Here is a 19512-nt window from a genome sequence, read left to right as displayed (position 1 = left end):
TTTTCATTTAAAGGATTTGCCACTGATGATTCAAACGCGAGTTTTGGGCAGTGTAGAGTAGCACTTGTTGTTTGTCATTTATCTGATCACAAATGCAGACAGGGTTTTATGTTTACGTGGCGTGATGCAATGCAACACAATGCATAAAAAGACAGTATAAGTCATTATAATCAGTAATTATGTCCCCACTGGATGCAGCAAATGCCTCGTTTGTAATGGGTTTTAATGTTTTTGAATCGTCACTCCGGGACACGGAATCAACAGTATGGTGAGGGGCGTAACATTTCCGTCTCACGCTTAAGGTATTCAGCCAATCACAACGCACTGGATAGCTGGCCAATCACAGCACACCTCGCTTTTTCAGACCGATGAGCTTTGTAAAAATTGACGCATTTCAAAAAGGCGGGGCATAGAGGAGAAACAATAATGTACAGTATGTGGAAAATAATGTGTTTTTTTTACTTTAAACTGCATAAACACGTTTCATTACACCAAATACACAAAATAATGTTCTTTTTAGCAGCATCATATGACCCCTTTAATCTTTTTTATCACAAGTATCTGTAATTTACACTAATGATTACATAGATGATATTACTGATGAAAGACTACACATCATGAATCTCACCCCATGAAGCTCAGTCTTTATTCTAAAGATCACTTTCGAGAAGAGGTTGCCAGATTCAGTCTGCATCTCCACAAACTCATCAATTTGCTTTGGGATCTTAATTCTGTTCACCTACAAGAAGAAACAGCAGTTACTAGGGTTACATTCACACTGTAAGCCTTAGTTCTCAATTCTGATTTATTGCTCACACCTGCTCAGATCGCTCTGATTTGATTTTTATTTATTTACATATCATATTCAAGTGTAAACTGGTGAAACGTTTTACTGCAGTCTATATGGGCTTCATTCTAAAGTCTGCCAAAAATGTATTTCTTTTTTATATGTAATGCGATGAAATGTGTATACGTATTAAGTTTGACTACAGTATCCAAACACTTTTGAGAAAGAATATCTTAGGGAGGTCACACAGCCTTGATGCAGTCTACAATCTCTATTTCTGAAGGAAATAACACTAGAAACATCCTTGAAGCCCACATACAGGGCAGGATGAGATAATCATTCATGAATTTTTTAGCAACTTTAAAGCATGGTTGGTGCTCTAAGCAGCTTAAAGTTAGCGCAGGCGTGGGAATCGACTCACGGTGAAGACTTTCTCGGGCTGTCCACGCGCTCGCATGTTTGTGTCATGAATCTGCTTGAGGATCATCCAGGCCTCGTCGTGCTTCCCCACCTGAAAGGAACGAGCAGAAAAATCCCTAAGAGATTAACTGGATTAAGTGGAAACCGCAGCGCTAGATGACAGCCGCCCACCTCTATTGCCACAGCAGACACGAAAGAGGGGCGCAGGGAGTCACGACAAGCACGCGTCATTAGCTTCAAAGAGAGTCGTGTTCCCTCAAGTCAGGCTGTTTCTTCAGACGTTCAAGTCATATAAACTGATGTTTTTATAAACATGCAGTTAACAATAAAGCAGCCACTTTAATAAAAAGGCATCTGAGATGGATTTTGCCCATTTTCTATTTGTAAATTACTCTTATTACAAACTGAACTGAAGCTATAATGAATTATACCTTTTCTTTATATCTCCCCACCTATTTTCAGACACTCCTTACCTCCAAGTAGAACCTAGGGCTCTCCGGCATGAATGTTAAGGCCACCACGGCACAAACACAGGGGAGAGCGCACACCACCACAAACACCCTCCAGCTGTGGAACTGATAAGCTGAGCCCATACTGAAACTCCAGCCTGAGGAAAACATCAAACAATTTTTCATGTTATTGATCCAGCACAGACAAAGGGCTTGGTTGGTAGCACGTCAAGCCATAAGACTGTAGGATTTGAACTACAAACATTTATCAGTAACTGTTGGCATGTCACAGTGATTATGGTGTGAGTGAACGCATCCATTTCATTTGTCCAACGGTGATTGATTACATAAGAGCTGAGTGTGGTGTGTCTTTTCCAGGTGCTGGAACTGAAAAACATCAGAATTAATATGTGTAATAGGTTGGGCTTCCTTTTATAATGCAGTACTGATTTTAGTTAGCAACATAGTATGGAATAACAACAACAACAACAAAAAATGAATCTAAAACATTGTTAACAAAAATCAATTAAAATAAAGCGGAAAGAAAATATATATAAATATTAGATGGAAAACTTAAAAAAATTTATATATTGTTATATTGGCAACAAAACCACGTTTAAGCTGAAGTACTAAAACTGAAATTCAATAAATTAAAGTTAAATAGAAATATTTAAACAAAATCTAATAAAATTACAAAAGCACATAACAAAATTACTAAAACTACAATTAAAAATATGAAAAAATTAAAACTACAGCAGCATTGCCTTTATAAACAAATGTTTATTTTATATTGATCAAAAATAGCCTAAACAAAATCTAAAAACGTAAGAAATTAAAGCAAAATTCTAAACAAAATCTAATAAAATTACAAAAGCACATAACAAAATTATTAAAACTACAATTTGAAATATGAAAAAATAAAAACTACAACAGCATTGCCTTTATAAACAAATGTTTCTTTTATATTTATCAAAAATAGAAATTAAAAAAGAAATTAAAGCAAAATTCTAAGATTTTCTAGGTAAAGAGGAATGTAACAAATTTGTGCACGTTAACTTTCCGTACCCACTGTATGTACACATGTACAATATACCTCCAAACAGACACACTTAGGGACATTCTGTATGCTGAAATATTATAGAAACCTTAGAAAATCAAACTGCCTCATTTACCGTATCTTGCACTGATCTACATATTGCAAACCAATTAAGTTGTGGTTAAGCGTATACAGAGCATGATATTCTACATGATATAGAGGCTATACAGAGAGCACACTGGGCTACAGAATTGGCCAATTCTGTTATAATATTATTAAGTGCATGTATATAAAAGGGACTCATCAACACACCATCCAAAACTATTCTACATTTCTAATTTTAAGTGGTGTCAGGCAGGTCTCTGAAATCACGTAAAGCAGCTTTAAGACTGTTATGGACTCAGAGAGTGCAATAAATGTATCCCAGGCTGAAAATGTGTTTGTCTCATATTTCAGTTTAAGTGGTGTCTTTCCTACTTCTCCACCATTTATATTTTTCTTTACCAGTAATGTCTTATCCACTGAGCTGTAAAACAGTGTGGAGTCTTAATGATATCATTAAAGTGGAAATATCCCAATGAAAGGCAAAAGTGTCTTTCACTGCTGGTAATGTAAAGTGGCCATTAAAGGGATAGTTCAACCAAAAATGAAAATTTGCTGAAAATGTACTCATTCTCAGGTCATTCAAGATGTAGATGAATTTGTTTCTTCATCAGAACAGACTTGTTGAAAATCAGCATTACATCAATTGCTCACCAAAAAGAGTCAAAATAGCAGATAAAAACATTACAATAATCCACAAGTAATCCACCCAACTCCAGTCCATTAATTACTGCCTTGTGAAGTGAAAACCTATGTGTTTGTAAGAAACATCATGACGGTTTTAACTTTAAACCATTGCTTCTTGCTAAAATACCAGTCTGTAATCCATAATAACGCTTTCTCTGTTTATTACAAGCATGCAGCTTTTCACTTCACAATACATTAACTGATGGACTGAAGTTGTGTTGATTACTTGTGAATTATCATGATGCATTTATCAGCTGTTTTGACTCATTCTGACAGCACCCATTCACTGTAGATGATCCACTAGTGAGCAAGTGATGTAATGGTAAATATGTTCTGGTAAAGAAAAAAAACAAATCTACGAACTACATTAAATAATGGGTCACATATAAAATAGCATGTCCTAAAATAAATAAAAAGTCCCCCATACATAGTAAATAAAAAATCCTGAGTTTACTAGAAGACAGTGGTATAAATATAATTGATGCCTGAAATCTCAATGGGAGTGAAAGAGACTCTAGGAATATGGCACGATGAAATACAGCATTCAGTGTGTTTGTTCATTAGCATATCTCTGTGAAAACCAGTGGTAAATAATGAAGGTAACACTACACTCCAGTATAAATGAGAGTTATGAAGATGTTATTGCAACAACAGGCAAGCCCACAGGGTTAATGTTTCACCCATGTCAATGGAAATCTCATAATGTAGATTATGTGCATAATTCACTGAGGAAATGGGTGACTGAGTCTGCAGCTAGCAGACTTGCCCATTTGCCAGTGGCTCTACTCACAGTTGGCTTTAATGCTAATAAAACGACACACACTCACACACACTCAAACTGTGTGAAAGTAAATGTCGTAATGACTGGAAACATTTTCCAAGAACAATTACATTTTTTTCTGTGTTCCAAAACCTAGCGAGCTGCCTTCAGATGCAGTATTTTAAAGCATCATAGGCACCAACAGAAACCTCATTTTGGCACATATTCTTTGCGAAGAAGGAAATCCCAAAATCCACTGCGGCAACCTCAGTAAATTGAGAATTGCATACTCTTACTAGTGGTATGCTAGTATGTGATCCTAAAAGAGGCATGTGAGGTAGGACATAGATGCCACATGAGGTAGGATAAATGTTTATTCAGTACTGAAAATCATTGCTAAAAATACCTCAGTGTAATTAAAAAAATATTCTTTACTATATTTGTGTTCTATGTGTTTTTATTAGCATCTTTGTACTCATATGTGGAGTTACTGGGCTAATTCCAAACAGAAGTGAGCATCCCTATGCCCTACTCCCTTCGAAGGGCAGAGCCTCTCTGCATTAAAAGAGAGCTGACTATGTAGGCAGGGGACAGAAAGGGAGTTTACTAAATTTTGGAACAGAGCTTTTTGGAACTTTATAGTAAGGCATTTATGTTTGGATGGACTTTATTTAGTTTGTGTGTAGATGTACAAACCAAGTGATAAATGGCAAAAGAGCTTTTAAAAGTTCCAGGCAATTGATGTATTACCCACACAGTACACAGCTCCATCTCATTTCTATGTATATTCAATTCATTATTAGTAGTGCTTGCTAAATGAAGCATCACTGTTACCGTCAGAGATCTAAACAACCCCATACCCTACGTATTATACTTCGATGTGTAACTGTCAGCATTATGAACATGAACGATACCTCAAATTGTGCGCCCTCTTCAGAAGAGTTGCCATGTTACAGACAGTAGCTAGGTTTTCATGCAACCAATCCAAATGATAATCCGATTAATGGTAAAAATCAGATTGAAACCCCTTTATGTAACCCCACTCCCCCCCAATCACAATAATGGCACAATAATACGCCGTTCACTTGCAGAACACAAGCTTCTAGAGGGCACATAACTCTGAAGTAATGAATTTAGGTAAATGGGTGCAGAGCCAGTGGTGGTTTTGTAGGCAAGCATTAATGCCTTGAATTTAATGCGAGCAGCTACTGGTAGCCAGTGCAAATTGATGAACAGAGGTGTGACGTGTTCTTTTCGGCTCATTAAAGATTCATCTTGCAGCGGCATTTTGGATTAATTGTAGAGGTTTGATAGAAGTGGCTGGAAGACCTGCCAAGAGAGCATTGCAATAGTCCAGCCTGGACAGAACAAGAGCTTGAACAAGGAGTTGCGTTGCATGTTCTGAAAGAAAGGGCCTGATCTTCCTAATGTTGTATAAAGCAAATCTGCAGGACCGGGCAGTTTTAGCAATGTGGTCTGATAAATTCATCTTATCCTAAATCACAACTCCAGAGATACAGTATATGATCGCTGAATGACCATCTACCAGGCCTGGACAGAACAAGAGCTTGAACAAGGAGTTGCGTTGCATGTTCTGAAAGAAAGGGCCTGATCTTCCTAATGTTGTATAAAGCAAATCTGCAGGACCGGGCAGTTTTAGCAATGTGGTCTGAGAAATTCATCTTATCCTAAATCACAACTCCAGAGATACAGTATATGATCGCTGAATGACCATCTACCACAACAAGGGAGACTGAATGTAAACTACCCACCCATGACTGCTCCTCTTCCTTGTGCTCCCCCAACACACATAGACTCCCAATTTTGAACCTATGATTGTTTCCATTGATTCCCGGCATACAGACTATAATATAGACTCCCTAATACTCTCGTATAGCCACTGTGTCTGAGGCTCGTCCCCTGCTTGGGCTCCACCGAGGGCCATTCATAAATCAAGCACTCCTTTCACTTTGTCTCACATAGCAAGGAGAAAAACCTCATTACGATCTGTTCACTGAGAACAAAACAGAGCAAACACCACCCCCCGCCTCCCAAAATAGGAGTGAAAACGGTCTGTTCCAGTCATTGTTTTGGCCGAGAGACTCCTCTCCATATCCATGTAGCTCCTTTCCTCCTCCCTTCCCCTCTATTCCATCATTTCGTTACTGATGAGTGCAGCTTATTTCCAGAGTAGAGGTTCTCATAAATCATCAGGCTATGCCTTCCCCCACAGGAGCCGCTTCATCCTTTAAATATCCCTGCAGTGCTCCGTTTCTACATTAATCACTTAACCTAAAGCTCCGCTGTTCTCCGCTCCCTCACAGTCATCACTGCCCGTGAGAAGACAGCCCACATGTGCCGGAGGAAAAGCAGACACCTTGACCTGAACTCACCAAGAACATTGTTGTAATCGGACTGTACCTGTGTTCTGTGTTACTTGATTTATATGGAAATGAAAACAGGTTTGTTATTTTCAAATTTTGCTTGCTTACAAGAAATTATCATCATAGATTTTTGGAGATGGTACCTTGACAAAACCATGTTTTTTGGACATCTACAGTTATAGTCCCATGGTTTTTAGACACATAGCATAGTAATATATGCCACAGTATTTTTGGAGTACCATGTAAATGCAATGTTAAACTTGATCAGCCACTTCTCTGACAACCATTCAAAGGTTAGGGGTGGTACGATGTTTAATCTAATGCTCACGAAGGCTGTGTTTGATTCAAAATACACTAAAACACTAATATTGTCAAATATAATTACAACGGAAAAGTTTTCTATTTTAAATTTTTTTTATATTTTAATATGTAATTTATTACTGTGATGGTAAAGCTGAATTTTCAGCAACCTTTACTCCAGCCTTCAGTGTCACATGATCCTTCAGAAATCATTCTAACACGCTGATTTGCTGCTTAAGAAATATGTCTTATTATTATCAGTTGAAAACCGTTGTGTTGTTTAATATTTTTGTGGAAACCATGAGGTTTTTAGGATTCTTCGATGAAAAAAAAGTAAAAAAAAAATATAAAAAATTTTGAAATAGAAATATTTTGTAACAATGTAAAATAAAAAAATAATACTATCAAATTTTACTAATAATTAAAAACCTCAACAAAGAAGATCAGCAAAATAATAGGATACAAACTAGTGCATGATCTGGTTCTGTTACCATAGTGAGGTATGACGGCCCAGGCCATGGCGGAGGCATAAATCTCTCCAATCATCCAGAACATGCAGAGCCAGCTCAGATGCTCTCCACGCTTCTCTCTTGCCAGCACCTCAGCAAAGTATGAGAAGACAATGGGCACTGCTCCCCCAATCCTGAAGGACAAGATGAGGAAGAATAAAGTTCAGAGGGTTCAAGAGCTCAGCAAATTATGACAGCTGTTTCATTTTTATGTACTTTCATTTATAGCATAATTTAAAACATATTAAGTGTGGATCTCTGGACCTTTTTATATTGTATTGTTTAAGTATGTAACTTGCTGTAATTTGTATGCACAGTAATTTGTGTTGCTAAAACTTGCTACCATCATCAAACAGAATTGCAAAAATAATTTCAATATGGTTTCATTAACAGTCTGCCACTGGTTGGAAAAAAAGATAAATAAATAAAATATTTTAATTATAAATGTAAAGGGGTCATATGATGTTGCTAAAAAGAACATTATTTTGTGTATTTGGTGTAATGAAATGTGTTTATGCAGTTTAAGGTTAAAAAAAAACATTATTTTCCACATACTGTACATTATTGTTTCTCCTCTATGCCCCGCCTTTCTGAAATGCGCCGATTTTTACAAAGCTCATCGGTCTGAAAAGCGAGGTGTGCTCTGATTGGTCAGCTATCCAGTGCATTGTGATTGGCCGAATACTTCAAGCATGTGACGGAAATGTTACGCACCTTAACATACTGTGATGCCCTGTCCGGGCGGAGCGGCGAGACAAAAACATTAAAACCCATTATAAACGAGGCATTTATTGCATCCAGTGGGGACATAATTACGGATTATAATGACGTATACTGTCTTTTTATGCATTGCGTTGCATCGCGCCGCGTAAACATAAAACAATGTCTGCATTTGTGATCGGAGAAATGACAAACAAGAAGTGCTTGCTACTCTACACTGCCCAAAACTCGCGTTTGAATCATTAGTGGCAAATTCTTTAAATATAAAAAACGTACTTACAGTCTGTGAGTCGGAACAGCCGGCATTGTAGTCTACTCTACCAGGATCAGGAAACAGTCCTCCATAAAATGCGCTGGACACATCTGAATATTTGGGTTAAACTGTTCTGGAACAGTGTTGTAAATACAACTTAACCACTGATTTCTAGTCGTGTCCTCTTTTGGAAGGCCAAACAAAGAAGTTTCACTTTCACAAAGAAACACATGGCGGGCTAGAGAGAGCGGAGGCCGGAGACCTAGAGTGAGCGGAGGTCGGCTTGAGTGAGCGGTGGCGGGTGGGTTTGAGTGAGCGGAGGCGGGCGGGATTGAGAATGGTGCGGCCGGCGGATTCGACGAAGGAGCGGCCAGCGGGCTTGCAGCAACCACATGTGACGACCCTGGGCTGGACTCCGCTTCGTCAACGGTGAAAGCTGATCCGGCGATCCACAGCGCAAAGTTGATTTATTTCCTCAGCGACCAGCACCGATCCACTCCAGGCATGATGAAGCGGATATCGTCCTCTTTTGGAAGGCCAAACAAAGTAGTTTCGCTTTCACAACGAAGCACACAGCGCCTTCACGACATGGCAGCGGCGGCAACAACAATATTAGAGCGCGAATAAAAGCTACGCCTTCCTTCTTTGCGTGAACATTTGGGCAGCATTATGCAAATCTTCCCACATTGTGACGTAGACATGTGGGGGTGTGTTAGAATGAGCCGTTTTAGGTAGGCGTGGTTGACTCTTAACTTTTATAAAGAATATCTCTTTGGGATTTGAGATTTTACAGATCTTCTTTATGCACCAAGAGCTTGTAACACTCCAAAGAGAAAGGAAAAATTGAAATAGCATCATATGACCCCTTTAAAAAAGTAAAATTGCTAAAAATGACTAAATAGAAAGCATGTTCTTCTGCTGGAGAACACTCCTCACTTAAGTCAAATGCAATCACACAGAACAAGCTCTACTGGTGTAAAGCAATGGATTAGATTTAATTAAAACACTACCGTGTGTCCACTCAGATTAAACAAAATTAGTCTAGTCTGCTAGATTGCACGCAATTGCTACAACTGAGTTAATTAGTCCCGGGTGTCTTCAGATCAATATTCAAATTAGGGCTGCACGATAATGGTTAAAATGATAATCACGATTATTTTGATTAAAATTATAATCACGATTATTAATTATGATTTTTTTTTTATCATATACACGGACTTCATTTAACCAACTATGATCAGTGTTGGGGAAAGTTACTTTTAAAAGTAATGCATTACAATATTGCATTACTCCATAAAAAGGTAACTAATTACGTTACTTAGTTACTTTTTATGGAAAGTAATGCGTTACGTTACTTTTATTACTTAAAATAAAAAATTTATATTTTTGGCAAATATAAAAGCCTTTTCACACCAAAAGTGAAATGAATAAGCCTCAGGCTGAAGGGAAAGTAAATTCAATTCCATACAGTAGAATGCAGAAGAAGAAGTTTCAACACACTTCAGCAATAAAAAAAGACACACAAATGTTTGTCTAGAGTAACTTTTGCTTATTAGTACAGTTGAACTGGATCATCTAAGGTCAGAAGCAAAGACATTGGTTAATAGAATGGGATTAAATACATAAAGGATATTTGTGTTGTTTAACATTTAATTATTGCAGGTTTACGTCATATTCTGAGTTGCATTATTTTTTATTCATTTTGAGGAATACTAAATCTGTGCTTTTTTGTGTGTGTGTGAGTGAGATTAATTAATGCATATTCATATTATTATAGAACTACATTAACATCTTCGGATTTCTCTCAACATGGCGACAGGAGAACTGTCAATCAATAAATTGGGAAAAAAAGTAACTTGCGCTACTTATTTGAAAAAGTAACTCAGATATTCTCTTGTAAATTAAAAAGTAATGTGTTACTTTACTAGTTACTTGAAAAAAGTAATCTGATTACGTAACTCGTGTTTCTTGTAATGCATTACCCCCAACACTGACTATGATAATACAAACTCATGGTTTTGGTTAGTGTTGTTTTGTAATCTGTATTAACATTAGACGCAAATAAGACAAGCCACTCAGATCACGCAGTAAATTTGCTCAAAGATCGTTAATACACACTGAAAACTAACATTGCCATGCCGTTTTCAACTGATTAACATTATGAAAACTGGTAAAAACTTTAGAAACTCCTAATATAACTTCCAATAATTCCAATTTATGTACATTTTCCCCCATTGTATTGACACAGGTAGCAAAAGCACATTTATTCCTCAAACACAATAGATCTATTATTGAAACTCGGTGAAAGTTTGATCATGGCAAATTTGGTTACACAAGCAGCACAAATGGCTTGCGAAAAAACACACATTGGCTGTATGACACTTTCATGTAAGCAGAATATGCCGTGGAGCAGGGTTGCCAGGTTGGAAAACCCGCCCAAACGCTAAAAATAGCCCAATTGGGTTTCGAGGGGGTACCCAGTTAAAAATCGTGTTCCAGGGGGAAAATACACGTTTTTGGCGGGGTTCCCCTGCTACAATTTACATTCCAGGGGATAAATACTATTATGTTATTGGAGTCGCTTCAAACCTAGGACATGAAAAACAACCCACGGCAACAGTGTTAAAGTATCCCAATTCCGCGGGAAAACCGTGGACTTGGCAACACTGCTGTGGAGAGATCGCTAAACTCCAGCACATATGTTTCCCTTTAGATACTTCACTCGTACTGCTTCTAGCTTAAGACGCATATGGGAAAAAAAACTTTTTTCTCCTGAACTGAAGCCTTTTCATTCACGCAGTGAAACTGCACGGCCATTGGTTCATGCAGTGCTTAAAAAAAACAAACCAATGGCTCGGCTGCGGAGCTGCACAAGCCTATGGCAACGAAGCCCGCCAAAGCCCGCCAGAATGGGCGGGGAATCTGGCTATATAAGCGGGTGCTCGCCACAGGATTCTCAGGTTTCTTCTCCTTCAGCGACGACTCTATGTCCTCGAGCTTATCCGAAGCCGCTCGCCATTGACACACCTTCGCAGCTGGAAATGGGACCTCTCAGCAGGGCTGACCTGCTTCTCCGACCGCTCCAGCAATGCAGCATCCGGTTCCCCTGCCTCCATCCGGTGATTTCTAAAAAGAGCTTCTAAAAGAGCAAATTGGCGTTGTTGCAAATGCCACGTTGTTACTGTGGTTCGTGCGGGTCTCCCCTGCACGCTGATGATGGCCACACGGAGTGCGTTTCCTGCTTGGGGAAATCCCATGCGGAAGCTGCGCTCACGGGAGCTATTTGCTCCCATTGCGAGAGCTTCAGTCTCGCCTCTCTCCGCTCATGGATCGCTTTCTTCTCAGAGAGGAGAGGAGGCTCAAGCGCCATTTATGGCTGATGCTGACGGAGATTAAGGATGCGGATAAGATCCCCTTCCTCGATGCTCCAATCTCTCCCAAAGGTCTTTTCGGCCCGGCGGTCGAAGGATTCGCTGAGCGCTTCATGGAGGCACAGAAATCGTCCCAGGCTATGCGACATTTCCTGCCTAAGCGCTCCAGCTCCGCTGCTGCCTCAGCTCGCCCTAAATCTGCGCCGACTCAGCAGCCTGCGAAACCAGCACCTGCCGCCCCCGTTGTTCAGCCCACTAAAGCACAGCAGACGCGGGGACGCTCTCACTCGGCCAAACGCTACCCTCTTCCTTAGCGCCAGGGACCCTGACCCAAGATTGCGTTGGACCCAGCACCTCAAGCGTCATCCTGATCCACGAGACAGGAAGAGGATGGGGTCAGATCTCGTCATGGCTCCTGGGGGCCCCCCTTTGGATGAACCAGCTGTGGCTATCGGAGCTAACTACTGATAGCGGCCCCTTGGCCTGTTCCACTGAGACAGGATCTCCTCTCTCAAGCGAACTGGGCATTATGGCATCCTCGGCCCGACCTATGGGCCCTGCACCTCTGGCCGCTCGACGGGAGCCTTTGTGCCTCCCAGAGCGAGTCTTAAACACAATTTCGGAGGCTAGAGCTCCGTCTACGAGACGCCTTTATGCCTTAAAGTGGTCTTTTTTCTCATTTCTACAAGAGCTGCTGGATAACGGACGTTCCCCATCTACACTCAAAGTCTATGTGGCGGCTATAGTGGCCTCTTATGCCCCTATTGAGGGTCAATCGGTGGGCAGAAATAGCGCGGTCATCTGCTTCCTGAGGGGTGCTAGGAGGCTCAATCCGCCTCGTCCCCCTACCGTCCCTTCATGGGACCTGCCCACTGTGCTGAGGGCCCCGCTTTCGAGCCGCTACAGTCTGCCAACGTTAGGTCGCTATCGCTGAAGACTGCTCTGCTTCTAGCACTGGCATCAGTAAAGCGAATAGGGGACCTGCAGGCGCTCTCTATTAGCCCTGGCTGCCTGGAATTCGGGCATAACGACACTAAGTCATCCTGAAACCAAGGCACGGTTACGTACCTAAAGTGCTCTTCACTCCATACTCTTCCTTGGGCGTCCAATGCACCATTGGAGTACGGGCCTACTCGACTAGAGGCATCGCCTCGTCGTGGGCATGGTCTAGTGGTGTGTCCATTGCGGATATTTATAACCTGGAAGTCCCGGCCTTGCAGGCCAGGGTCCTTTCCGCTTGAAGTGGCACACACTGCGTAAACAGATATGGCAGAGAGCCCTTGGCCGTATCACGCCTAAGTTCTCTGGCATTGTTTCACCTGTTAGCTCTCGACCCCTGGGTGTCGAAGTTACGGGAATACTCTGGAACGATTAACCAGGCCGGGTGTGACCTAGAAAGCTCAACCCATATTAGCCTTGGGTTACTGTTGACTTCTCTATGAGCATTGGTTGCTTATGAAAGTTTATACCTTTAGTCGTCCCACTACATTAGCACGGTGTGATTGTACTATGTTCTCATATGCAGAGAGAGAGAGAGAGAGAGAGAGAGGGAGAGGGAGGGGGAGAGGGGGGAACTCACATCACAGTGGAGTCAGCTGTCTTAACCGTGGCTTGAGTACTGCACACATACCAGCTTCATCACTGTGTCTGTCACACGACTGTTCCGCCTTTCGGGCTCTGTCTTTACATTTATTTTGAAAGATGAAGCTCACGATTATGGTAAGCGGCATTACATTTTCGACGAGTGCTTGTGGTGTTCGGCCAATCACAATGCACTGGGTCAGCTGGCCAATCAGAGCAGACTGCGCTTGTCGGAAGGAGGGACTTTGTAGAAAACGAAGCGTTTGAGAGAGGCGGGGAATAGAGGACCTACAATAATGTACAGTATTTGAAAAATAATGTGTTTTTTGAACATTAAAGCATGTCAACATATTCTGTTACACCAAATACACAAAATAATGATCTTTAAAAAAGCATCATATGACCCCTTTAAGAACATGGGCCCTATCATACACCTGGTGCAAGTCGCGGTGCAAGTGTTTTTGCTAGTTTCAGCCCGACGCAGTTCTCATTTTCCCGTCCTGCACCACGTTGTTTAAACAGCAAATGCATTTGCACCCATTTGTGCTTCCATGGGCGTGCTTGGTCTAAAAAAGAGGTGTGTTCAGGCGCATTGTTGGCGCGTTGCTATTTTGAGGAACTGAAAATAGACTGCGTCATAGACCAACTCAAACTTGGTCTAAAGTCTGGCGCAATATTTTTTCTTTGTTATTTAAAGAGCGCATTAGGAATATATACACTTTGCTTATTACACACACAGGGACGTGCAGCAGCACACAGACATTTTGAAAAATTAAAAAATACATTCTGCCATGTAAATAGCGAATCCACCATGGCGCGAGCGCAACTGGCTTTTAAAGGGGATGGGAGATGAGACTCTGATTGGTTTATTGCATGTTACACACAAAAAACACCCATTACTCATTAAGAGAATAAGGACAAACCATTTAGACCATGCACCCGGTCGCGCCGACCGTTTTCCCGTCGTTAAACTGGCAAAAGTGGATTCGGACACGCCCTAAGTGCACCTGCGCCGTGCGCTTTAGACCATGCGCTTGGATCGTTAAAATAGGGCCCTATGTCTCTAAAAATTTTCAAAACTGTCCTGGAGCAGCCCAGCACTCACTGTCTCCCTCATCTAACACACCCGATTCAACTCGTCAGCTCATTAATAGAGACTTTAAGACCTGAAGTGGGTCAGAAAAGGTCAAAAGAGTTAAGAGAAAATATGATGTGTCAGATCCGCGTCACGTTCAGCAGCGGCAGCTCTTCAAGAAATAGCAGCCAAAATAACCTAATAACTAGCTGCTGTGATGTCTATTAATCAAAGGACAAAGAAAAAAAAGAGGAAAAAATAACTTTTATAGCTTTAAGGATTCATCTATATTTAATTTAGAATTTAGTGTTTGATAACTTCAATTTCTGTATATTTCTGCTGAAGGGCACAGGTAAATATGACATTTATTATAATGGCTTTATGTGAGGTTGTTTTAGGTTCACTTAAATTAGAAGTTATTTTTTAAAATCTAATAAATGTAAAAAATTAATAGCTCTCAATGATACTGTAATGTTGAATGCCTATAGTCAATGGTTAAATATTAGAGGGGGGCAATTTTATAGAGAAATCAGTATTGGTATCATTGATACTGGCCTTCAGTCATAAAAATGATGCCATTAAACAAATATTAAAAAATATATAAATATATATAAATTATATTTACAAACTTTAATGTTAGGTGGGATTAATCGTGATTAATTTCAGAAAAATGTGTGATTAATTCGTAAATTTTTTTTAATCGATTAACAGCACTAATTAAAATACATTGGACATTTTAACCCAGTCGGTGGAATTGTCAGATGGTCCCTTAGGTGCGATAGCGCGTCAATGATTTCTCCGGTTTAATTTCTCCTGTTGTATTAGTTCACTAAGGCGCCTTACCCATCGTTGGGGAATCCTGGAGTGTGATGTATCAGGGGGAACCCCAGTATTATAGCACAGGGTCACAGAAGCCATGATACAAAGTTACAGAAACTGAGCAACTGAAAGTAATATATGTCTTCCTCAGATGTAATGTTAGTTCTGTACTTCAGCGTTTGGTAAAATAGCATTATAATCTTCTTTGTGGTAGAGAAAGCTGCTTACATGTAAGCTACAGGAAACAGCGAAGATGTTGAATTAAACATACACATAATCAGCGTTTCCACATGTTTATACTGGCCCTGATTATCATGACTTCTACTTACTACTTGCTCCATTTCTGCAGATCAGTTTTTGTGAATGAATGACTTGATCCGCCTGTTGCTTTGGTCTTCATCAACAGCTGTTTGCACCACCTGCTGATGAGCAACTGACAGCAGCTTGAGATCACGCATCGGTTGCTCTACTGCTATTCCTGCGGCTCCCGGATGTGCAATGCTGAATTTTCTGTCGAATTTTAACCACTGAATTTGTGGAAGCGAATTTGGAAAGTGAAATACAATTGACCGAAATTTGCCTGTCGAATATTGTACATTGTATTTTTAAACAGATTGAATATTTTGGAAGTGAATTCTGGAAGGTAAATATGAATTACTGAATTTTTAATTATGAAAATATGTGTGAAATATTTTGAATTGAAATATTCACAGCTTAAATAAACAACTACGTTAAATTTCAGGACCTAAAAATGCAAGCCCTGGAAATACAAGGCATTAAAATGCAAGCACTGTTAATGCAATGCATTGTTTTTGCAGTTAGTGCTATTCAACATGCTTTTTTTGTTTTAAAGACATGGCATTATTTTGCTTCTATACTGAAGGTTCAGCTTTGCCATCACATGAATAAATGACATTTGACAACATATTGTATTAAAACAGAAAACATATTGTGTAAAAATATTTCACAATATTACTGTTTTTACTGTATTTTTGATCACATAAGTGCATCCTCATAATAGCATAATAGACTTCTTTTAAAAATATCAAGAAATCTTACTGTACATGATACCACTCATCACTGCAACCATACGGACATTTTAATTAGCGACAACAGCGCAGGCTTTAGTGCAAGTTAGTACGATCTGAATGTGTTCAAAGATTCACAATAACATAGAGAGACAACTGCTTTAGCCGTGGACCCACAGACAGTCTCCGCCAGCAATGGAGATTCAGAGAATCAAGAACGCAGCACTGCAGAGGCTATTGATCCAGCCAGATGTAATGTATTGCCTGTCTGAAAAAGACTATTATCTAAAGAATAAGGGAGACATTCTCGTTTAAGAGGAGGGTTGATAAAAGATGCCCATTGTATAGTTCCTCATGATACCAACCGAGAACGCTTTCCAAAAACCCATCTCAAAGTGCAGTTGGAGACTATATTTAAGTAGAGTGTTAAATGGATAGGTTCCATATGTCTGCTTGCTTACACACAAGAGCGGCAGAGGTATTTTTACAGTGTTGCGCAATGGAGTCTTTATTACAAATTTCACAAGAATCACTATAGGATGTATTTGCTCAAAATAGCCTACTGAGCCATGATTATGGAATCAAATATTAGCCACAATCATAACCAGTATTTTCCCTACTAACATTTTATACTTCTCTTCTTTATATCATTAGCTTTTTTTCTTTCATATAAATATTTTTATATTACACCTACACTACTGTTCAACCTTTTGGGGTCTGTATACTGTAAAAAAAAAATACCGTTTAAAATATGTGTTCTATTTTAATATATTGTAAAATGTGATTTATTCCTGTCATGGCAAAGCTGAAATTTCAGCAGTCACTCTTTAGTGTCACGTGATCCTCACATGACATATTGGCATGGATGAAAGAGCATCACCTGCAGCTCAACCTGGCAAAGATAGAGCTTCTCATATTCCCAGCCACCCCATCGGTACAGCACCAGTTTACCATCCAACTGGGCTCATCAACGTTCAGCCAGGAATCTTGGGGTGATTCCTGATGATCAGCTGACCTTTAAAGATCATATTGCAAAAACAGCACGTTCATGCAGGTTCGCACTACACAAGGAATCAGGAAGATCCTACCCTTCCTAAAAGAGCATGCAACAAAGCTTCTCGTCCAGGCTCTTGTCATTTCTAGGCTGGACTATAGCAATGCTCTTCTGGTTGGACTTTCAACATGTGCAATCCTCTGCAAATGATTCAGAATACAGCAGCATGTCTTGTTTTCAATGAGCCCAAGAGAGACCATCTCACACCGCTTCTCATCTCTCTCCACTGGCTTCAGGTCGTGGCTCGCATCAAGTTCAAGACATTGGTGCCTGCCTACAGAACAGCCACGGGCTCCGCACCCTCCTACCTCCACTCTCTCCTATGCATCTACATCCCCTCCAGAAGCCTGCAGTCGGTAAACGAGTGGCGGCTCATGTTCCCATTGCAGAGGCAAAAAATCACTCTCAAGGACGTTTTCTTTCACCGTACCCTGTTGGTGGAATGACCCTATCCGAACAGCCGAAATCCCTCACAATCTTCAAGAAACAACTGAAAACTCATCTCTTCCGTGAGCATCTACTTGCATCCTCCTAAAAAAAAATCTATGCCTTCACTTGATCTATTCTATTATTATTCTTTATCCCTTCCTTTCCTAGCTTTTACTATTTTGAATGAAGACTGAGACCTTGTATAGCAGGCACTTCTTGTGTTTATTGCCATCTTTTGATAAATTATGAAGGTAAAATGATGTCAAAAAGATTTGTATGCACAGGGTAATATTTGTGGAAGTGTACATAAGACTGTAATCGTAAATTAAATTTGCATGCGCAAGAGAAGCTTTGTAATGGTGTAAATCGTGTTTCAAGCGCAAGAAAAAAATATTTGCAGCATTTTACTGTTATTCGTAAGTGTAATTCATGTATTTTGAAACTGCAGCTTCATGCTAACGCAAAATAAATATGATCTGCATTCTTCTGACTTCCATTTTTCCACGCTTACACTTTTGGCACATTTTTTTCGCCAAAAGACGGTCAAAAGCACTGCAAGTCTGTGAACAATGATTTGCAAGTGAAAACAACAGTTTAAAGAACTGCAAAACGGATTGACTGCATAGAACCAATTTGTACGTGTAAAAAAAAAAAACTGTTGCAAATGTCTAAATGACTTGTTGTGTATGTGGGGCAAAAAGTTCCTGAAATAAACCGATATGTACAGCTCCGTCTTTCTTTTATCTGCGCTTACAATTTTGGCACGATTCTCTCAGTAACTGAGTTTTGCAAGCGTGAGGGGGAGGGCGGGTCAATCTTCTTCTTGTAGCCAATCAAATGAACCTCTTGCTGACTCTCCATTTACTCTTATCTGATTGGTTCAATAAACACATCATACCCAAGACATTAATCTTCATTAAGTTCAGGATCGTTCTTGCTGCCGGAATGGCACTTTTAACGTACACATACAATAAAAAAATAAAAATAACAATCGAAAAAAGATGTGCCAAAAGTGTAGGAGCGGAAAAATGGAAGTCAGAAGTAGGGATGCAGCTATTAACCAGTTTCGCGATTAACCGCGCTTTAAAACATCACGGTTAATTAATCGTAAGGTTCCGCTAAACCGAGTGTTTCTGTTACATGGAACGGAGCTGTTGCAGCTTGTGCAAAACGAAAACAAAGTTACACTAGCGGTGCACCAGCTTAAAATGACATGCTTATCAGAGGCACGGAGGCTACTACATGCATTAGATGAACTGTGACAGAGGAACCAGAGAAATGCCTGTCGATAGTGTGGGACCATTTTGGGTACACCAGGGTGCCATTTAAATATTGCTATAAAAAAACTGCTGCTAAAGAGTGAATACATAAGGGATAATGCACGGCTAGCTGTACATTGAACGATTTTAATGCACGACGTGAAGGCAAGAACCACCTGACGCGAAGCTACAGCTCGTTAGCTCCACATTCTGCCCGCTTCAGATCAGAAAGAGATGAAATAGTGCGGTAAGATCACATTTATTTGAATTAATTACTTATAACATTTATCTACTTGAATTAATTATTCGAGAGAGAGAGCGAGAGGTGACAGTTGCCTGTGTGAATTAGCCTACCTGCGTCTGTGTCTCTCTCCAGTAGGCTATTAATCTATTTTATTAATAAAAGTCACGGGGCAGCATTCTCAAGAAGTTTGTGTCCTCCTGAATGTTTGTACACGTGCGCAGCGCGATCTCCGATCTCACAAACCA

The 19512-nt window shown here is 40.0% G+C and overlaps 1 protein-coding gene across 1 annotated transcript in view; it reads right to left on the bottom strand.

Moving 5' to 3' along the window:
- sv2ca (synaptic vesicle glycoprotein 2Ca) overlaps positions 1-19512 on the bottom strand; it is a 49214-nt gene that overhangs the window by 6542 nt on the left and 23160 nt on the right. Inside the window, exons 4-7 of the mRNA XM_016250939.1 lie at positions 7417-7568; positions 1681-1814; positions 1209-1298; positions 629-739 (exon numbers count right to left, since the gene is read on the bottom strand). Of these exons, the coding sequence (XP_016106425.1) occupies positions 629-739; positions 1209-1298; positions 1681-1814; positions 7417-7568 (487 nt within the window). The remainder of the gene's footprint in view (positions 1-628; positions 740-1208; positions 1299-1680; positions 1815-7416; positions 7569-19512) is intronic.

This window comes from Sinocyclocheilus grahami, unplaced genomic scaffold (assembly GCF_001515645.1).
Source record: "Sinocyclocheilus grahami isolate Dianchi unplaced genomic scaffold, SAMN03320097.WGS_v1.1 scaffold1016.1, whole genome shotgun sequence".
NCBI lineage: Eukaryota > Metazoa > Chordata > Actinopteri > Cypriniformes > Cyprinidae > Sinocyclocheilus > Sinocyclocheilus grahami.
Note: the sequence above shows the minus strand (reverse complement) of the source record. Positions and strands in the feature narration are given on the sequence as shown.